Genomic DNA, 22,116 nt, shown 5'->3' with positions numbered 1-22,116 from the left:
CGCCTGTCAGTGTCATCGGCGTTCGTCGCCTTTCCCGATCCAGTTTTGTGTGATGTGTTTTCGTGTTTGGTTTTGCGAGTGCTACTGAAAAAGCATTTCGTGCATCGCGTAGAAAAAAGTGTTTTTCCCCAGCGAAATCCATCGTTTTGGACGGTTTTACGTGCTGCTTCCGCTGTCCGCATTAGCCGTGCCCCGTCGTCGTTCGCATCACAATGGCCGATCCCCTGAGTTTGCTGCGGCAGTACAACATCAACAAGAAGGAAATCATCGAACGCGATGGCCAGATCATCTTTGGCGAATTTTCCTGGCCGAAGAACGTGAAGACTAACTATCTGAAATATGGGTAAGTGGGGACTTGTTGGCCAGTGTGGGTGGAATGTTTCGTGATTGGGTGGACCAAGCTTTCAAATGGTCATCTTTTCACGATCACTATTTCCTACTGCGTCTTACTTTTTGTCATTCCGCAGATCCGGCAAAAAGGGGGCTCCCAAGGAATACTACACCCTGGAATGTTTGCTGTATATCCTGAAAAATGTAGCACTCCAGCACTCGGTTTACGTTCGACAGGCTGCTGCGGAAGATATTCCTGCCGTAAATCGTCCGGATCGTAAGGAACTGCTGCAGTATCTCAATGGCGAAACGAATACCTGTGCCAGTATCGATAAAAGCGCTCCGCTTGAGATTCCGACCCAGATCAAGAGACCGGCCGAATCGGATTCGTTGGAGACGCTCGCCAAGAAGGCCCGCTATGAAGATACACAGGTGCAGAAAGTCAAAGAGCAGCTTGCAGCCCGTCTCGATGTCAATAAGAAGGAAGCTTCGGTCAACATTGACAACATCAAGTCCCTCTCGGAGACGATGTCCGTGGAAAAGATTGCCGCTATCAAAGCGAAACGTTTAGCTAACAAAAAAGTTACGATCAAACGAACGGATAACGATGACACGATGGGCGTTGGGCCGGATTTGAGGGCAATTCTTGACTTTGATGTCGATTCCACGAAGGATATCATCAGTAGGGAACGCCAATGGCGTACTCGAACCACAATCCTGCAGAGTAATGGTAAAATCTTCGCAAAAAATATCCTCGCCATTCTGCAGGGCATTAAAAATCGCGAAGAAGGTCGAGGTCGACCCCAAGCTCCGGCCATAAAATTACCAGAACCGCCACGTGTAATTCGTCCCCAGCCTCAACCAGCTCAATATAACCGTTACGATCAGGAACGTTTCAATCGTCAAAAGGAGGAAACTGAAGGATTCAAGATCGATACCATGGGTACCTATCACGGCATGTCTCTGAAATCGGTGACGGAGGGCTCCGGAGCGCAGAAGAAAGGTCAGCCACAGAATAACAACAACAACAATCCTATATCGGCGAATCTTCCACCCGGCCGGCCCAAGGATATGGTTCCGAGTGCCCAGGCTCGCATGATATCCCAAAGCAGTAGCAACAACAAGCGGCAAAGTAAAACACCGATTATTATCATCCCGGCGGCCACGACCAGTCTGATCACGATGTACAACGCCAGAGATATCCTGCAGGATCTGAAGTGAGTAGATTAAAAGTTGTGCTGATGTATTTGATTCTATAAGAAACCCCAGAATTCAACTCCCTTGAATCTCATTTCGCAGAGTGTACCATTCCAGTTGAATTCTGAGAAAATTGCGAGTATCTCTCACTTATCGCTTTCTGTAACAATCATGATCCGCAATACATCATGAGAGTCTGTTTATCGAGTAGAAGCATTAACCTAAGAATGCTAATGTCGCTACTGTTCGTGTTACCAACATCTAGTTTGCCACGCGCTGACAGCTTGTGTACCGGTCCTCAAAGTGTCAAATAAATTTTAAAATCATCCACAACATGGCATCGAAAAAACGATGAAAAGATACAGTTAAAGGTGATAATAAACTAATTCAATTTTGTGAGAACAGCGCCATTAGCGTTCTTTTACTAATATTTCTATTGTTTATCGTCTACTGCTACAGCTATGATTATTCGCTTCATACAACACGCCTACTAGTCGGTGGGGATTTTCGTCCCCCACTGTAACCTAAATTCATGTTTTTAAACGATTACATGTCTATTTTTTTCTTGACACTTGATAGATTTTCATTAAGATTCATAGCAATTTTTGCATGAGATCTTAACGGGAATCAAGGCGATAATTAACCAGTTACTTGAAAGATCATCAAAAAGGTAATTAGTAGAATGGCAGTGTATACAAGATCCTAGGCTGATTTTTCTTAAAATTCTAAGTAGACTCGTGGCGGAAAGCTGACCCATTAACAAATTTCTTGGAAGTTCTGCATGGTTTCCTACTAAAATTCGGAACCGAATCATTGAAAATTCGGTTGGCAGATTGCTGCAGTTACTGATGATGCTGATGCTGATGTCTGAATTACTAGTTTGATTAGTCCTGGATCTATGACAAAGCCCTTATGAGGCACATTAAGCGATTTTTTTTGTGGATTTCTATAGATTTGCAGTGAATTCTTCCAATCATTCCATATAAATTTCTTGTGAAATCATTGATTAATCAATGACAAGATCTCGAATATACTTAGGCAGATTATTGTTTAGCTCTTAACGAGATTCTTTGCAAATTATGTGATGGATTCCTTACAAGATGATTTTTAGAATATGTGTCAGCTTTCTACGAGAAACAGCAAATATTTGAGGCGATATATCGGCTTGGGCACGTCAGGAGTTAATCATCAATATTAACCTTCTTTTCCCGAGCAGCTTAGATCTCAATAGATACCGATCTGGTTTTTTCGCTGCTGGTCTTTTTCGTGCTGAGATTGCAAAAAGCTAATTCCTGCCTAGTTTGGGTAGTGCCTATGGTTAGGAAAGATCAGATCAATCTTCAGCATAAAAGCAACGATCAATCTTTGTAGACTCATGCGAAATGGTACAGCCCAAGTTGCGCTAGTTCAAGATCCTTACTTTCGTAAGGGGAATCTCTATCTAACCTGGACCCAGTTTTTGCTACTTTCAGCAAACTTGAAATGGCAAACTCCGGCTCCATGCCCCGCGCATGTGTGCTCGTTATTAATGCAATCGTTGCTGCACTCATTTCTGAGTTAACTACAAGAGATGTATGTGCTGTCACAATCGATGTTTCTGTTAGTGACCTCAATAGGAAATACGTCTATTGTTTGGTATATTTACCACATGATAAACAGATCTTGGATTACTTAACTCTCTAATACCCAACCCCGCCTTTAGACGGGGTACACTTTGGACTTTTGTGTATATTTTCGTAGCTCGGAAATCAAAATGATTTTATTTTTGGCTTAAACCTTGACTCATAACACGCATATAAGAAAAGTTTTTTATGACTTTTGAAACTTTTTTGTATTTTTTAAAATTGTTTGAAAAATTGTATTCTTATATAACCTACAAATGCCTGGCGTTCATTTAACGTGTAATATACTAAATCGTACATTTTACATTTTTCTACGATAAACCTACCATAGAAGGAAAGCTTGGGGGTATTAAAATACTTTCAAGCCTGTTTTTCCGAAAATAATAAAAATACTAGAAAAAAATAAAAATTTAATATTTTTAAAAGCACTGTAAAAACTTGATTTTTTATTATTGCCAAAAATCCGTAACTAGAAGAGGCTTCAAGAAAAAATGAAAAAGGATAGAAATGTTCAAAAATAAAAATTATAAAAATCAAAAACCAAAATTCATAGATTAGCGAATTAAAATAATTTATTGTCCAAAACGTGTTTAGAGCGATTTTAGATAACTAAAAATTATATTTACAGGGTGGCCACCCAATTTCGATTTTGAAATTCCCGCTTTTTTCCCGGTTTTCCCGGTATATTTTGCAAAATTTTCCCGGTTTTTGACCCATTCTTTCCAAAGACTTTAATTGACTTTTCCTAAATCGTTTGTATGGAAACCACCGCAACATTTTTTTAAATCGGTTTAATTTTTTTTAGTTGTTTTTCCATAGTAATTTGATTTAGATTGTTCTAATCTATATAGAATGTTATTCTGAAAACTATGGCATAGTATAGTATTCATCTGAATCGATTTGTCTCCCGTTTGTCAAAAATCAATGGAGCTCTGGAGCTTTATATCATAGGAAAGAGATTGTTAATTGCGCTAATAAAACAGATCCTACACGACATTAAATTAAATTGAATAGGGTCCTAAAGCCCTGTCCCAATTTTAGTGCCGAACGCTTAAGTTTAGGCCAAAAACACATGTTTACTCAATTTTCTAATGTTTTCCGTTGGTTTAAGCCCAAAATTTTTTTTTTTTAGGTTTTGTCACATCCTTTGGCTTAAACTCAAATTTTGGGTGTATTTTGTTTTCCGTGTCCCTTACGAAATGTCAGATAGGAACAACCCCAGTGGTCGAACTAAAACCCCTGTGGTGTTTTTGTCGACTAAGCGAACGTCAAACATGATCAAAAGTGTCAAGGTTCATTTATGAACTAAATTTCTAAATTAAAGTTTAAACATGATATAGCCATTATTTGAGCGGGAAAAAATGCTAAAGTAGTTACAGTAACATGCTTTTTCGTGTTATTATATAAAAACAAGATTTCATTAAAAATTTTAGGACCCAATTTAATTTGAATGCTATAACCATATGTACCTACAATATAACATTTAAGCCAAGCTTAGAATTTTCATGTTCAAGTTTCAAGATCTAAAGAACCTGAAAACCGTTCGCCTTGAAAATTTGATGGATTGGTTGTATTCTGGTGATCATAAAACGATCAAAATTTCAGCTTAGAGCTCTGTTTGGTTCTCTAGACTCGTTCTCTTGAAATTTCAAGGTTTGGCTTTGGTGTATAATCATCTTAAGTGCATCTTAGTGCTGAATTTCAGATAATTTGGTCGACAAAAGCTCCAGGTGCCTAAGTATATCATCAAGATGCCCAAGTAGTTCTTTACCGTCATTGAAATTATTTCAATTCTTAATCCTTTGAATTTTCTTTATAAAAATAAAGAGTTCTCTAAAGCAAATAAGTTCATGGTATGGATGAAACAACACATATAGAAACACTTACTTAGAGCTCACTCAAGTTGTGGTATTCAGCAATTACAGAAGAGTGCTAAACCAATTTGTAATAAGTAATTAAACTTCGATTCAAAAAGTCGAGTACAAAAAGTTAGAGAAAAGTTGAAAAAACATTAGCCCTGACAGTACAAGACCAAAAATTTAAAAAAAAATGAAACATTGCAAGCAAAAGAGTGAAACATTTTTTAAGAAATATGTAGAAATTAAATCACTAATGTTTGAAAGATATTTGTTCAAAATTACGGATGCCTCATGGCAATATCATTAAACATAACTACTTTCTATAACTTATTTTGGAGGTTGGTTTGAAGACAGCTTGAAGATGTTCATTCAAAACGATTTCCCTGGTGATCTTCTCAAATTCCCGGGTTTTCCCGTCTTTTTCCCGGTGGATTCAAATTCCCGTCTTTTTCCCGCTTTTCCCGTTTTTCCCGGTTCGGTGGCCACCCTGTTATTTAGAACGAAAATAAAAATTTGGGTATTAGAGAGTTGACATAGGCAATCGCCCTACCTTCATGGTATCTACTAGAGAAGAAGTATTAGACATAACGCTCTACTCGAATAGAATCAGTCACGAAGTGACGAATTGGCATGTATCAGATGAGGAATCATTATCTGATCATCGCTACATCTTCTTTGAACATTCAAATGTAACTGCGCAGACTTTGCGTTTTAGGAATCCCCGGTCAACAAACTGGGAACTCTACACTGAATTGGTTGCGACCTGATTTCATGGATATTCTCCTTCAATTGAAAAATACGGTATATGAAGACTACAAAAGGGACCCCATTGGAATTGGTGGAATTCCGATCTAGGCTCAGGAAACAATGTAGAATTAGTTGAAACAGACGTCGTTCAGCTGAATCAGAGTCGTTCAAGTTGGCTCGCAAGACTTACAAGAATGCTCTTCGTTCTGCTCAACGATTCTGCCTGGAAAAACCTTTGTACAAATGTTTCCAGTTTGAGTGAAGTTAGTCGGCTGAACAAAATCATTGCAAAATCTAAGGATTTCCAAGTGAACGAAATTCGCCTACCTAATTGTGACTTTACTTCTTCTGATGAAGCAGTTTTAGAATGTTTATTCAATATACATTTCCCCGGATGTGTGGCAATCAGTGGCGTCTCGTCATAAGGTGCACTTGGTGCACTGCACAGTCAAAGATTTCAAACTAACAAATTAAATATATATATTATAATTCTCAATACTTCCAACATTCATAATGTGTAGTTGCTTGAAAATGTTGTTTGATTTCTTCACCTTCAACTGGTCCATCGCCCTCAGTGAACAAACCGTTTGATTCTCCCCCCCATGGTCTTGCTCAACCAGCAAGCGAAAACAGCCAAGCAAACAAGACAAACTGCCATGCGTCTCCATCGTATTGCAGAGAATGTTCATTTCTGCCGTGCACTCTTTCTTGTGCACGAAAATAGCGTGTATGGACACAGCAGGATTGTGCATTTGTATTGGCATTTCTAGAGCAACAGTGGCGTTGTAAGGTAAAATTTGGTTCACTCCAATTTGTGCACCCGAGAGAGAAATTGCCCATGACGCTCGCATTAGTTTGCAAGAATTGAGAAAGCGCGCGCAACTGGCGTCACGACTTCTGCTGTTGGAAGAGAAAGCGTCAACGCCATACATGCTTTGTGTGTATGTATGTTGCATGGAGCTTCCAGGTGTCGCGCGATAGTAATACTAGATGTTATAAACATATTGGCCAAATTGTTTATGTTTTATCTTATTAAATACACAAAATTCATGTGGCTTTGAATTGATTTATAAACTATGTGTGAATATAGTTTTTCTTGCTCAACAGACCGACAACTGATAAATTGCGGTGGGCGTAAAGTGGGTTTCAGCGTTCAACAGTCAGTCATCATTTCACTTGAAAGCTTTGATGTATCCACAAAAGTATACAAAGAGATGTACCAGCGCTGGACATCGTCAAAAAGCTAAGATATCGTGATACAATTGACAAGCTGTAAATAATAAGAATTATTATATAGAATAACAACGTTAGGAATAATGGAGATTCGGAATTTCGCGAAAGCCACGAAATCCACGGAATTTATCCTTCATCGCGAAACTTGGAAAATAACGCGTAAATAGTTGAATTCTGAAGGTTTATATGATAATCTCAGAAAAGTTCAGATTTTTGCTCATAAGAATGGTTTATTTATTTGTAAGCCGAGTTTCATATCAAAAAAATTGCTAACCGTTTAGTTTCAAGTTAAACGTCTTTCTTCTTGCTTTAAATTTGATAATATGATATTAAACTTATTATCTCAGTTCGTAAAATACGAAAAATGATTGAAATTTATGCATATAAAGGTCATTTTTACTGTAAATATACATTTTTATGTCAAATATTATCAAACTATGGGACCGCGATTAACACGCAAAATTTTTCTTTCATCGCCTTGGTATCAGCGAAATTTTGAGAATTTTCCTTTTCCCTAAACATTGTATATTGGAATCATCCAAAATTCTTAAAACTTACAACTAGTGATTGAAACGAAGAAAACAAACAAAAAATACGTCCAATAAGCAACAAATATAATAGCTTCCAGACACTTCAAGATTGCATACAGTATTGGAAATTACATTTTAAGGTGTTAATAATAAGAAATTATATTTTAAGCTGAAATACATTTAAAAAAATCAATTGAAAAATTCGTATTCATAATTCAAAATAAACGGTTTGTGCGAGTCAGTGCACAGGTAATCAAATTCCTCACGGGACGCCTCTGGTGGCAATGGCATCAGGGATGAACCAAATGTCTTTTCATGTAGTTATGAGTCTCTGGCTTCGGCTCGCAGTATCGTAACTACTGAATCGATGCAATGGGCACTCACTAGTTTTGCTCCTTCCAAATCTACAGGATCAGATGGGATTTATCCTGTTCTGCTCCAGCAGCAAAGCTATTTGTAAGCATTTTTGCCACCGGGTATATTCCCAGATCCTGGCGTGATATTACTGTAAAATGTATCCCGAAAGGAGGACGTGCGTCGTATGAAGAAGCTAATAGTTTTAGACCAATCAGTCTGATCTTCAGAAATGTCTGAAACGCACTATCGATCATCACATCCGTGGTGTTTATTTGGCAAGCATGCCTCGTTGATAAAATGTCTTTCGATGCCATATTGGAAGCTGCACGAAACCATGGGCTACCTACAATGAATACTAATCGAATTTATCAAATACTCCAAATCAAAAATAAAAATTTCCTTTAATCTGGAAAATATCAAGACGTTGAGGCATGATGTTGTCCGTTCACAATTTTTTAGGAAACCGGGAAAAAGAAAACTGTTCTTGAATGGACACACTGACTATCGGAGCCTGTCACCACAGAAACAGGTGTTGGAGACGTTGATAAGTTTTTTTTTTCATTTTCCTCAAAATTTCCAAAATGAGCAACGCAAGGTACACCCCAATGCAAAAATATTGCTCATTTGTGATTTTATCTACAAATTTCACCAAAATCAATCGAACTATGACGAAGTTACAGAATTTTAATACATTGATATCGGCGCCCAGTACTGTAAAGGTTAAAAATATGGGCAAAATGTTCCAAGGGGACCCATATGGCATTACCCATTCTGCATAAAGGTTATTTAGTGTGTTAGGCACAACCAGGGCTTGCGAGCAGTTTTTTTTCCAAAGACATAGTTTCTATATTAAAGAATCTAAAAACTCTCTGTCTTAACCAAAATGGTGTCTTAAGTCGCTATTTTTCTTCTCTTTACAGTGAATTGTTTTCTTTTTTATTTTTCCATCATCGATTTTTTTCAGTTGTTACTCTACTAGATCTTCCAAAGATTCCTACAGATCCTGATCCCCTATAAGAATTCCTCAAGAAGTTCTAACGCCGATTTTGCAATTATTTCATAGTAATTCATATTTCATATGTTCATGAAATCATCTACGATTTATCTTAGGAGTTGCTCCGAAATCCTTCCAGGAAATCTATTAAGAACTCTGCCGGGAATTCATTAATAAACTCGTTGCTCAAGGATTCATCATTAAGTTCTCCAAAGCAAAATTTATCTAAGAATTTCTCCAACACATCATCCACAAATTACTCCTGTAGTTCTTCCAAGCAATTCTCGAGTAATTTTTCAAGTAACGAAAATAATAAACAAGCAGACGTTATCACGTGTTTCAAAATTGTTTTGAGTCACTAAAATCTATAGAGTAAGTAAGTAGGTAACCAATAAGCCGTAGTAAAAATCAGCACCAAGTCAGTTCTATAGTCGATTTAAGGGCCTAATAAGAACTATCCAGCTTTTTACGAGCGCTAATGGCTGCCGCAAACAGGCTCGCTTTCTGGTAGGGACATTCCGATTTGACGTTTAGCTTGGGTCCGTTCAATAGAAAACGACGCAAGCCAAACGTCAATTCGACATGTCCCTACCAAAAAACGAGCCTGTTTGCGGCAGCCATTATCGCTTTTAAAAACCTGGATATCGTGATTAAGGGCCGCTCAAAAGCCACTTTTGGCGAATTATTTGACTGATTAACGGCCTGAGTGCTTCGTGAAGCCCAAGCAGGACAGTTCGGTTTTGCGTCGTCCGATAGATTTAACTCACGGTTTCGCGCATGTTTTCGTCGCCGGAGATTTTTTTTTTTTCCTGTTTTGGAGCGTCTTGCTGGGTAGTGCTTCGTGAAGCCCAAGCAGGACAGTTTTTACATTCAGAAATGGAATTGTGAAAAGTGAAAAATGAAAAAGTGATTTGTTTGATTTGTGTCCTCAGTACTGTTGGTTTTTGGCTGCCCTAAGTTCACCGAACCATCCGGAAGTGACAGGCAGCACATAATTTTAGAGAATCAATCCGGTGAGTTTGTTCCAGTATGATACTTTTTCTTTTGTGAGCCTTCCGGATCGTTTTTGTCCGCGTCGTGGAACTTCTGATCGTTTCTTGAACGGAAAATGTTGTTTTCGGAGTTTGATAATTATGTTCAGATTGCGCATTCTGTCCGGGCGGGTGTTACGCAACTAACAATCGGTTGTGGATGCTTTTTAACCGTTCGATGACCCTGGAGGGATCGATTCTGCTTTTCGTATAATTTTGAGCAGAAAAACCGACTGTGTTATCCTAGAGTGTTTAGTTCGAACGCGCTTCCTTTCGTTTTTCGATTATCTAAAAATACAGTACCACCCAGTACAGTTTTTCAATAGGCGTGATTTTTTTTTACGCGTTTCGTTATTTTATACAATCCGATGACCCTGGAGGGATCGGTTTTGCTTTTTACTGGTTATTGAGCAAAAATATTACTGCACAACCGACAAGCATTTCGCGAAATACTATTTATACTATAAATAAGCTATTGTTTTCTCTTTTGATTGCCGGCATTCAAAAGATTAACTTGAAAACGCTTAAACAACAAATATTTATTGTCTATCGCCAGCTTTCTAGGCGAATCCTGACAATATACCTTCCCCAACCTCCAACTCCGTAGCACTTATGAGGGTGTCGCTGAGTCGGTGGCCTCTCATTAAGTAAGTGCTACATCAACATTTCCTTCCCCTATCCCAAGTTACGGTAAAGATGGGCGTGGCCGGGAATAGCGATATTCATGCTTTTAGTATTCTTGTTTATGATTTGAACAAGGTATACTCCCCTGCCTTGTTCTTGAAAGTAGTCAGGATGAGATTATTAAAAAGAAACATGAATGTTGCTAGTATCCAATCTACGAAGTATACCGTAACTACGCTAACGCTAACGCTAACGCTATTATTTGACTGATTAACGGCCTACTCGTTCCGAGCCTCTGAAGTGAGAAATGTCAATAATTTTATAGCCCGTGCGAAAAAAAGGAAAAAAAAAGTTTGTTTATCTCTTGTACTTTTCTAGCTTTTTCTGGCTCATCTGAGCCGGTTTTTTTTTTTTGTTGAATGACTGCGGTTTGAACTAACGTTCTTTCATTTCCTTCTACATATTGGATGATTCCGATCACATTCCCATTAGCTCCATCGATTCTTTTTTTATTTATCTTGTTCAGCATCGTATATAAAGCGAGACATTATGGATGCTGGGTGAAGGCATGAATTGGATGGAATTTAACATGAACAACTGCAATGCTACATTTTGCCGAAAATCAAAGAAAAAAAATAAATGCAGCTATCGATAGTGGAGAAACCCTTAGAGCATTAAAAATTAATGCATGTTTCCAGGTGTCGCAATCCTGATTGCAGACTTTTTCGTTCATTGCAATGGGTCCACGTAATCACTAAGCAGGAGTCCCGTAGATTTGGAGACCATCTAGATTACGATCAGGATTACGGCACCACACAAGACACGTATTTTTCAAAATCATTCCTAGTAACATTTCAGCTGCTAATCAATACCTTCTCAAATTTTGTCATCTTGACAAATTGCATCACCGTTCTTGATTTGTTTTAAACGATGCCAAATTTGATTCGGGTGGCATAAACGTCATGTACACCAGCCTCTTAACAGCATGACAGCCGTTGTATGCTGCTTGCAGGCACAGGGCTTACAAGCACCGTGGCATAGCCTTTAATACCCATATACGGCTTGTTTCAGCGCCCGAAGGTCACAGTGCCTGAAAGCACTTGCAACTGTTATATGAAGCCAGTTGGCACTGAAAATCCGCTAAGCGGCCCACATATCGCTTATAACAGTGCTTAATGATTACCTGGGGAACTTTCTGCATGAAATATGATGAAAGTTGTGTCAAAACACCAGCCGAGACCATTTTTAAGCCTACATATCAATATGCGATACATCGCTTTGATTTAACTATGCATGAAAAAATAAGTTATGTGAAGTATTATAATAGGCCTCTGCACTGTTTTGATTTTGTATTAGGTTTTGACGTTTACTGGCCTTGTTGTTTACCAATTTTATGTAAGTGAGAAAGAGAGAGAATGATTTTTGTGCAGAACCCCATAACCTAAAATACCATTGTATTTGTAGAAAAGTTGCATTAAAACGTTTTAAGGTGAAGATGCATCGAAGCCAAACCTCAAAATGTGTGCTCTTGAAATTTTTACTTCGACGCAACTGTCAAGACTTATGATATACTGAAATTTCACCGTCTGGACACCCTATGTTATGCCAATGGAATTTTAAATCGAATTGATGCAATACTCATAATTCAATCAATAATAATTAGTTTTCTAAGAGTGTAGTAGCCTGTTACTGATTTCTTTTCTTTACGTGGCGATTTGGGTATTATATGGTTTTTGTCTTATCTGAATCCTCAAATTTTTCATCCATATGGCTTTGAAGTTGAAAATTGTTGCAAGTTACCCTGTTTGACGGTATTTATTTTATTTACTTGGTTTTACATCAATTAACTTCATAAAACCTTGTTAAGGATGTTACGCCAATTCACTCGGTCCATGGCTGTGCCCCTCCAACTTCGATTTTGGTCCACGCTGTCCAAATCTTGTACCTGATCAAGCCACCTTGCTCGCTGTGCTCCCCGTCTCCTTGTACCGACCGGATTCGACGCGAACACCATCTATGTAGGATTTTTGTCCGGTAGTGTTGCAACTTGCCCTGCCCAATGTACCATACCGGCTTTCGCCACCTTCTGGATACTGGTTTTGCCGTAGAGCCTACCGAGCTCGTGGTTCATTCTCCGCCGCCACACGCCGTTCTCCTGTACACCGCCAAAGATGGCCCTAACCAGCCTTCGTTGAAACACTCCAAGTGCTTGCAGGTCCCCTTCCAGCATGGTCCATGCTTCATGTCCCTAGAGAACCACCGGTCTTATTAGCGTTTTGTACATGGTGCATTTGGTGCGGGGGTGAACCTTTCCCGATCGCAGCTTCTTATGAAGCCCTTCCGCTGATGATGCGTCTCCGTATTTCACGACTAACGTGAAAGAAATCTTGGATAAATTATTTGAGCAAAAAAATTTTTAAAATATTTCTGCAAGGTTTCATGAAGAAATCATTGTATACAATCCTATAGGAATCTCTGAAGTAATTTCTGAAGGCATCCATAGAGAAATTCTTGGTTGAGATCTTTAAAAACATTATTCTAACATTCTGGAGGAATACTATAGGATATCAGTTGACGCTTAGCTAGAGAAATAATTGTTCGTGTTCCCTACCTTAAACAGAAATCTTGGACGAAATCCTAGAAATTTATCGATAAGTGGAATCGATAGAAGAAACATTGGCTGAACTCTTGTAAAAAATTGAATTTTTTTGACACATATGAAATGATATTTTTATAAATTCAGCAGTAGTGGTTTCCAACCGGTGGGTCCGCGGACGACTTCTCTGGGGTCCGCGACTCTATTTCAGAAATTTTTTTTACTTGATTGATGATCAAATTTTAGTGCGATTTCTTTTTCGTAGCGTATGAGAAACAATCCGCAGGTTCTTAAAAATTCGTATATTGCTTCCTTTGTTTTTGATTTTTTTTTATGATTTTAATTCATTTGTTCTTGGGCCCCGATCATCGCAACTAATATGTGAATAGTGCACTGTGTTCATAAAAATCGTAAGAATGCAGCGCCACACTAAAAACTGATTTCAAAATGCGGCGAGTTAAGGCGCGTCGCGTGTCACACTGGCGCGATCCGGTTCGGTGGCGGTGCGGCAATATTAGATGCTTAGCAAAATTTTATTCGCTAGAAAGGGGGTTTTTAATACCTATTTATTTTTAAGAATTAACTTAATATAGCTTGTTAGTTAGAAGATGTAAATCGTATCATATTTCGCTTCCAGACTACGACTTTCTTTATATTTGGGTAAATATTTTATGATTCATTGATATCTCATACTAATTTGCATACAAATTTTAAAGAGTTTGTGTAGTGTCAGTTTTCAATTTGAGTTCATTTTGGAAGGACAGAATTTGTTCTAGTAAAGAATAAGCGATGTGGAGCAGAACGAAATTATAAAGCACATTTATAAGCGCTAAATACAATATTCAGTGCAACAGTATTCTTTACACTGCAAAGTTACTTGAGTAAATACAGTCAAACCTCCATGCGTCGATATTTTTATGAGTCGATGGTCCCTTTATATACCATTGACTCAATGAGAATATATATCAAGGTGTGGAAGAAGAAGCAATGGCTATGGATTAGTGAAGAGAAAAAACGTAAACAAAAATAACTACGTCACTAATTCACACGGCTTCTTATGGGAGCTCACGCGCTTGTAGTTGTGAAACATTTTGCACCGTACACGGATGTCACGCACACTAAATGTATTTTCCACACCTCGGTATATATTCTCATTGCCATTGACTCATGAAAATATCGAGTCATGGAACTTGGAACTTGGAGCTTTTTGAGGGGACCATCATAGTAACCATGAAATTGTGTTTTCAGTATGATTCCATGAGTCGATATCAAGTCATGGAACATCACTTATGGAGGTTTCACTGTACATAAAAGATTATCCACAGTATGCTTTAACATGTCGATTTGAGCTGATACGTACTTTGTTTAAGCTTTTATCAGTGTGAATAGGTACTGGAACATGAGCGGGTACTATAGCACACTGAGGGTTGATTTCTGTGGAATAATTTTTGAAGGAATGGTGTTCTGAAGAATGTTATATAATCGATATCTTTTGATGAAAAACATATTTGTCTTACAGGTTTGTCACCTCTGAAGAGAAAAAGTCCAGAGGCTGCGCTCGAGAAAACGAGGTGCTCATTCAGGTAATCGCTTTCCATCGATGTAATTTATATCGGTAACTAATACCAGTATTTCTCAACGTTTCAGCGCCAAAAATCCGCTGGTATGACAGTGCCCTATCGCGTTATCGATAATCCGACAAAATTGACCGCCCAAGATTGGAACCGCGTTGTCGGAGTGTTTGTGATGGGCCCAGCCTGGCAGTTCAAGGGTTGGCCTTGGGACGGCAATCCGGTCGAAATCTTTTCGAAAGGTAATGCTTTCACCCTCTTATTTTACTCCTCACTGTCTAAAGCAAAACAATTCTTGCTTTTTCTAGTTGCGGCTTTCCATTTGCGATACGATGAGATGAAGTTGGACGCTAACGTCGCCCGCTGGGCCGTAACGGTGTTGAACGTGTCGCGCACCAAGCGGCATCTGGACAAGGCTTCCATTATGGTGTTCTGGGAGAAGCTGGACTTGTACATGACCAAGTACAAGCCGGATTTGCGCTTTTAAGATCAGTCGATTCGCTGGCACCTATAACGTAGAGCAAACTGATTTGCGGAAAGTTTTTCATTTAATTGTAATTCGCTAGTTTAATCAATAGTTATACAAAAGGAAAGGATTAAACATGATTTTTTTTTCTGCTAAATACACAGATAGATATGAAAGCAGCAGTCTCAACATCCGCAGGTTTGCAAATAATAGCTGCGGCACACCCACATTAGAGTTTTAGATTGATTTCTTACGCTGTGAGAAATAGTAAGGAGAATCGACAAGGCATGTAACGCTGTCATCTAGAATAAGTTACTTCAAATAGAATCAATAAAAATACTTCTAACATTTATACATCCGACCAGAACATTTGCAGATTATTCCAGCTGAATTTAATTTCAACTTAACATACCGTAAAATGGGATGTTAAGGACTCGTGGGGTTTTAAGGGATTGAACTTCTCAATCAAGTTCGACAAATCACAGAAACCTCGAAAATCGATATATAAGCCATCTGAAATGCTCGATTTGTTCAGAGGATTGTGAACTGCATTATGTAATAGGAGCTGTCGATTAATATGAAGTATTGTGGTTTCTAGAATTTGAAAACCTTCCAAAACATTTTCGTTCGAATTTTATGGGCTAAATACATTTATCTACAAAACCATGAAATATATTTGAGAAAAATTCGCGAGTAAGGTAGAAGATAAGGAAATTTAATTGAGATCATAGTACAGACAAAAACTTCATAAAATTATGTCTGGGTTTCAATTTTCAGAAACTTTTATGAAAAAAGTCTCGTTTTGAAGATAAGTGGGGTGTTAAGGAATTATCTATTCTAACTTTTCTAAGTAACTAAACTCATTAAATTTATGCCGTAATATATTTCAATATAATTTTGAGTTGTTCCGTCAAGTTGAGCTACAATGTAAAGTTTAGGGATCTATTTAGTAGGTCACTAAATATCTCCAAAAATGACTTATTTCAAAATTTGGTAAAATTGTGTAAGAAAATCTAAATAAAAACTGATTAATGTGAATATGGTTTTTTATGATAATATTTTCGTAAGTTGTTCCATCACATTGGAGAAAAGTTTGCATATAGGAATGATTATCTTATTTGAAATGGTTTTGAAGCTATTAATTCTTTTAGGTTTTGAGATGTATTGGCGTAATTTCGGTCCACGGGTTACATTAATAAACAATCGTTTTGATTAAAGCCGACGTTTCGAGCATTTATTTGCTCATCTTCAGGGCAAACTACAATTTAAAAAAAAAAAAAAACTATTTGTCTGCTCAAGTCCGAAACATTAATTAATACTACTTACATCATTGATTTGTTTTTAAGTCAAGTGGGTTTGGACAAACATTGATTGAACGGCTAACAACATTACACTGCAATTACAAATAAATTTCGGACATACTAACTTAACTCACATAATTTTAATTTGAACGGAGCACAAACTTACACAGCTTTCACCCGAGCACATCTAAACATGTTTGACATAAATTACGCCAATAAATCTCAAAATCAGTCTAGACGGTCGATATTCCATCAAATTCTTTTAAGTATTACCTAGGTCCTAGATAAACAATTATAGTATAAGGTTATTTTCGAGTTTTTTTTTTGGAAAATATATAGTTATATAATATAGAGCGATTCCGCTCTTTATTGGAAACTTTTCGTTAGGATTTTTCCCTGTCATGCCACTGGGTCTTATATGCAAAACCGTTATTTGGTGTGGTGCTTTATTTAAAAGGCAAATTGTACACTTACCCTATTTACACTTGAAGCTTGTTGATATTATCCATCTTTTGACAAGATTGCTCTTCACTGTTCTAGAATACGAATACTGCATATAAGTATAAAAATCTTTTCAAGACAATTGTGCGATGCACTGATAGCTTGCTTGAAAATAGAATCAATAGGTATGAGAGATTTAGCAGTTAAAATAAAATGATTAGCGTTTTCAAGAGTTCCAACTTGAATTATATTGAAGTAATATCATCTTTAGATTCAACAAGACCTTTACAGTTGAAGGGACACATTAACGATGTTGACCAAAATAATATTTTTTTGTTGCTGGCAAAATATAGTTTTATATACAAAGCTCAAATTCCTTAACACCCCATTTTTCATTTTCGTCAAAAATCACACATTTTTATGATTATAGCTAAGTATGCTGTTTCGTTCAAGAAAAGTAAAGAAATTCCTTGAGTGAATGGGTCAAGAATTTTCCTACAGGGATCCCCATTTGAAATTACACATCTTCTCAACTGCGTACTGCGATCAGAAAAATGTGATTTTCTGGACATTTCTGGGCAGAAATTTCCCACGTATCGAGATAGGCGATTCCTTTTCTTGTCAGTAGCAAACCAGGCTTATCTCAGAAAACTGCCATAGGATCGTCTTCATTGTAATTGGCTTTTGATATACACGCCGGGAGAATGGTAGGACTGTATTTTGTTCAATTATTGGCATACTAGAAGTTGCTCGAATTTTAAGTGGATTTTTTTTTTGCATCCCTTAACACCCCATTTTACGGTATCTTTGACATCTATCAGTCGATGCAATAAGCAAATAAGACGTGTTGCAGTTATCCAATGTCTACTGTATTCTCTATTAATAAAGTCCTTTTGTAGCATTTATTTCCGGTACAGCTTTCGTAGTATCGGTGAACATGGAAATCACTACAGCAGACAAAATCGCAAATCGATCACTTTTTGTTCGATAGACTTCTCTGATACCTATAACCGATAACGTCGTGGCGCTATCATTGACTCCGACTTGGTAATGGCGAAACTTCCCCGAAAACTCAGTCATCGACAATGTACGGTACCGACGCCCGTCTCGGTGCACACTATTTCGTGCAGCATGGCCACCGGATGACGGTGGTGTGGATTGGCTGGGCGATAGATTTTAAAGAAATTTGTTCCAAGTATTCCCTATGAAATTAGAAATGTCAAGAGGTGAAGGATTTTCAGATCTAATGGGAACAAACAGTCCAGTAAGCAGAGTTCAAATACTGGATTTTAAGAACAAAGCTAGAATCTCTGAACTTGGAAAAAAAAACTTAGGAATCTATGAACTTTGACCAAGATTTAGTAAAATAATAGCCAATGAACCAGAAAATAAGCCCAAAATTGGAAATAAACTTAATTTTGACAGTGCCATTTCGTAAGAACTTCTTTGCTGTCAGTCAACTAAGAAAAATCTTATTAAACCACGGATATCAGACATTACATTCAGTTAAATTTCATCGCACACGCAAATAGCTCTCAATTCTCCTAATATTTGGTAGTGTGTTCACTGCTCACACGAGGCGCTCGAATCACTTTTGTTCAAGTTTGACTTTTGCACACTACCACCACCGAGTTTACATAAGGCGACATTTGACATTTACCCACTTGCGGCTATGTTTTTGATTGCGATTTGTTCCAAGTGTAACGTCTGTTTGTCAGTAGTAACATCTTGAGTACATCCACCCACCCCCTTCAGCGTTATGAAATTTGTATGCTTTTAGACTAATTACTCCTTTTTGGAGGTTTGAGACAAAATGGAGCTGAGAAAATTCAGAATATATAAATTCGATTCCTGATAATAATTATTATGTAATTAATTGCCCTAAACTATATCATCATTCAATGACATCATGCGGGCGAACTAAACTGAACGTTTAAAATCACTTCGTGGGCCGCAGTTTGGCGACCACTGCCTTAGAGCAAATTCACCAATAATAAAAATCGATTTCTAGCTCGGCTGGAAAATAATGCCTTAATTTGCGCAATTTAGTGTCGTGTGTCCGTAACATTGATTTCGACTTTTACAGACGAATCCCTTCATGCAACAGGTTCATTGAGTTCATCTGTAGGTTCATTCTTAAAGTCCAGCCGAAAATCGACCGCGACAAAGCGCGCTCATTTCGAGTGTTTGTTTTGCTTGCTTTGTATAAACGTTTTCCATTAAATTTTGAATTTACTAGGATTTGTCGGTGATAACAAACACTAAAATTATTAGACAATGGCAGCTGTTTCCCCTAAGTTGAAACAAGAAAAAAATCTGGAGGAAGAGGAACCGAAATCCAAGCGGTGTAAAATCGACAGCCTAGAATCGCTCGGGCCGTACATTAGCAGCAAGGATAATGCAAAAAACTTCACTTACATCTCGGAAATTCCTCAGATCTGCCAGGACGAACCGTGCGTTCTTGGAGTAGATGAGGCGGGTCGTGGACCGGTTCTGGGTAAGATTTAGAGCTTACTACAAAGTGACCAGATGTGTTTTGCTCCAAAACGGGACATTTCTGGACAAACATTTGAAAAGGGCTCAAGAGGTCTTGAGCCTTTTTTCGGAAACGTTGCTGTTGAGCCCATTTTGGCCCGCCCACGCAAACTAACACCACTATCAAGAAGATTAGTGTTAGCTCTTCCTGATAGTGGTATTGGTGAGTATGATCGAGTGGAATTGAGCCCCACAACGTCTTGCAAAGCCATTGTTTACCAATGTCGATGTGCCCTTTTGAAATGTTTGTCCAGATTTCTCATAGCGATAAAATGACAGCAATCTCCCATCATGTAGGGTAGGACGGGGCAAGATAGGTCAGTGTGCTTTTGAAGCGCAATTTATATAGTTGTGACCAGAATCATTTTTGTGTTTACTTTAAGACACCAATGTAATTTGCTATTGTTCAGGATTTCCTAAAGCTAAACATTTGTTACTCGACCTCATCTAAGCAAAAAATGTAAAAGGTTTACGTATTTTCTAATATATCAAACTATCAGATAACTAAATGTAGCTACAGCCACCCCACAGTTATGAATCAACTAAGGATCATTTTTAGAATAACATGATTGAAAATCATGATGGCGTTATACACAACAAAATTATGCTAAATACCTGTTTTTTTCGGAGATATATTTTAAAAATTCGCGATTATTCATGAAAAAGTGTCGATTTATACAGATATTTCGAACGTTCTCTATCCCAAAGATGTGGATCAGGGGATGATCAAATCGACTCATATTATGGATCAGAACATTATAACGACAATTTATCTGCGAGGTAAACGAATGGTGTGAAATCATACGTTCTGGCGTTGCTTTTATCTTTGTTTCACCACTGCGGTAGGTATGGCTTTCAATACCCCACAGGTATGAATCAACGCTCCTCGTAATAGGGATGACAATTTGTTTCCCATGGAGGGAAATATATGCTTAAGCATATTTTTTATAATTGATTGCGATGCTGTATCGAATTATGGTTCACATCTGGCAGGGAGAAACCGATAAGAAATTTCTGTTCGTCAAAGTGTCACGAACTGTCAATTCGACTAAAAAGCGGGACGTTTTGGGGGACAGTTTTCATTGCAGGACAACTAGTCAAATAGGATAGGGAGACTGTCCAATGAAGAGACACTTCTGGTCACTTTAGCTAACTAGAAATAGTTACGAAAAATCATGAAAATCATCTTATTTCTAGGGCCCATGGTGTACGGAATCGCGTTCTGTCCCATCACCAAAAAGGAAGTCCTCAAAAAGTTAGGATTTGCCGATTCTAAACAACTGACGGAGGAGAAAAGAGACGTAATCTTTGACGAAATGAATCAGAAGGATTATGCCGTCGAAAGCATCGGCTGGGCCGTAGAGGTTATCGCTCCCAACGACATTTGTATGAGTATGTTGCGCCGCACGAAACGGTCCCTGAATGAGGTATCGATGGATTCGGCCATAGGTCTGATACGCAAAGCCATCGAGGCCGGTGTTAATATAGCGGAAGTTTATGTAGATACGGTTGGGCCTCCGGAGAAGTATCAAGCCAAGTTGAAGCAAATTTTTCCCAAGTTTAAGATCACCGTTGCCAAAAAAGCCGATAGTACCTATCCGATCGTTTCGGCGGCCAGTATCTGTGCGAAGGTCAGCCGAGATCATGCTCTGAAGGTGTGGTCATTCCGCGAAGGCTTGGAGCCGGGCATCAACTTCGGAAGTGGCTACCCAGGCGATCCGGTTACGAAAAATTTCCTGGGAACGTATGATCTAGTATTTGGTTTTCCGCGATTGGTTCGCTTCAGCTGGTCGACTGCCGGGAAGGCTTTGGAAAAGAAGGCCTACGACATGGAGTTCGACGACGAGGACGAAGAACAGGAGAAGCAGAAAGCTACCTACGGGAGCGAAAAACTGTCCAAATATTTTGCTGCCGATCGGAACGAACAACGGAAGCGACATGAATACTTCCGGGAGCGATGCTTGGAACATGTGGCTGATATTTAGAGAAAAATAAGAATGGTAATTAAATAATGGTTATTCAATTTGATCATAACTCTTACATGTATTTAGAAATTTCAATCCATCTTATCTAGTCTCAGGGTGTCTACTCATTCGCAGAAATTAAATTCCCTGATATCTCCAGGTTTTCCCAGGGTTTAAAAAATAATCCAGGTTTGAGAAATTCTCTAAAATACATAAATTATTGGCGAATAGTTTATTTTACATGACTAAAAATTTATTTTCAAAGATAGGTAGGTATTAGAGATGGTCGGATTTCACTTTTTTCAAACCCGTACCCGATTTATTTTATTTCTTCAAACCCGGACCCGACCCGAACCCGAGACAATAATTGAAAAGCAAACCCGAGCCCGAAAAATTTTCGCTGTTCAAACCCGAACCTGACCCGAAACCCGAAAAAGTTTTCTAAAAGAAACCCGAGCTCGAAAAGATAATAAATTCATTGTTTCCGATGCATAGAAACGCTTTCAGGTTGTTACTCTGTTCACAATTCTAATAGAACCCGACTTTTTTCAAACCCGAACCCGACCCGCACCCGATAATTTTGTAGCCTTCAAACCCGACCCGAACTCGAACCCGAAAAATTTTAAATTTTCAAACCCGGGTTCGGGTCGGGTTTCGGGTTTGAAAACCCGAGACCCGACCATCTCTAGTAGGTATCTTTGTAAACAAATGTATAACA

General features: G+C 38.3%; 2 protein-coding genes across 2 annotated transcripts; both read left to right on the top strand.

Annotated features, from left to right (window-relative positions):
- The first annotated feature begins 13 nt into the window (after window positions 1–13).
- LOC5578366 (parafibromin) lies at window positions 14–15,511 on the top strand. Its single transcript, XM_001656887.2, has 5 exons — window positions 14–343; window positions 468–1,547; window positions 14,640–14,703; window positions 14,768–14,933; window positions 15,000–15,511. Exons 1-5 carry the CDS (start codon window positions 213–215, stop codon window positions 15,176–15,178), a joined length of 1,620 nt encoding a protein of 539 aa, XP_001656937.1. The 5' UTR covers window positions 14–212; the 3' UTR covers window positions 15,179–15,511.
- A 3,522-nt stretch (window positions 15,512–19,033) lies between these two features.
- LOC5578367 (ribonuclease H2 subunit A) lies at window positions 19,034–21,468 on the top strand. Its single transcript, XM_001656888.2, has 2 exons — window positions 19,034–19,396; window positions 20,632–21,468. The coding sequence occupies exons 1-2, from the start codon at window positions 19,177–19,179 to the stop codon at window positions 21,417–21,419; spliced, it is 1,008 nt and encodes a 335-aa protein (XP_001656938.1). The 5' UTR covers window positions 19,034–19,176; the 3' UTR covers window positions 21,420–21,468.
- The last annotated feature ends 648 nt before the right edge of the window (window positions 21,469–22,116 follow it).

The sequence above is a fragment of the Aedes aegypti genome, chromosome 2, assembly GCF_002204515.2.
Source record: "Aedes aegypti strain LVP_AGWG chromosome 2, AaegL5.0 Primary Assembly, whole genome shotgun sequence".
Classification (NCBI taxonomy): Eukaryota; Metazoa; Arthropoda; class Insecta; order Diptera; family Culicidae; genus Aedes; species Aedes aegypti.
Note: the sequence above shows the minus strand (reverse complement) of the source record. Positions and strands in the feature narration are given on the sequence as shown.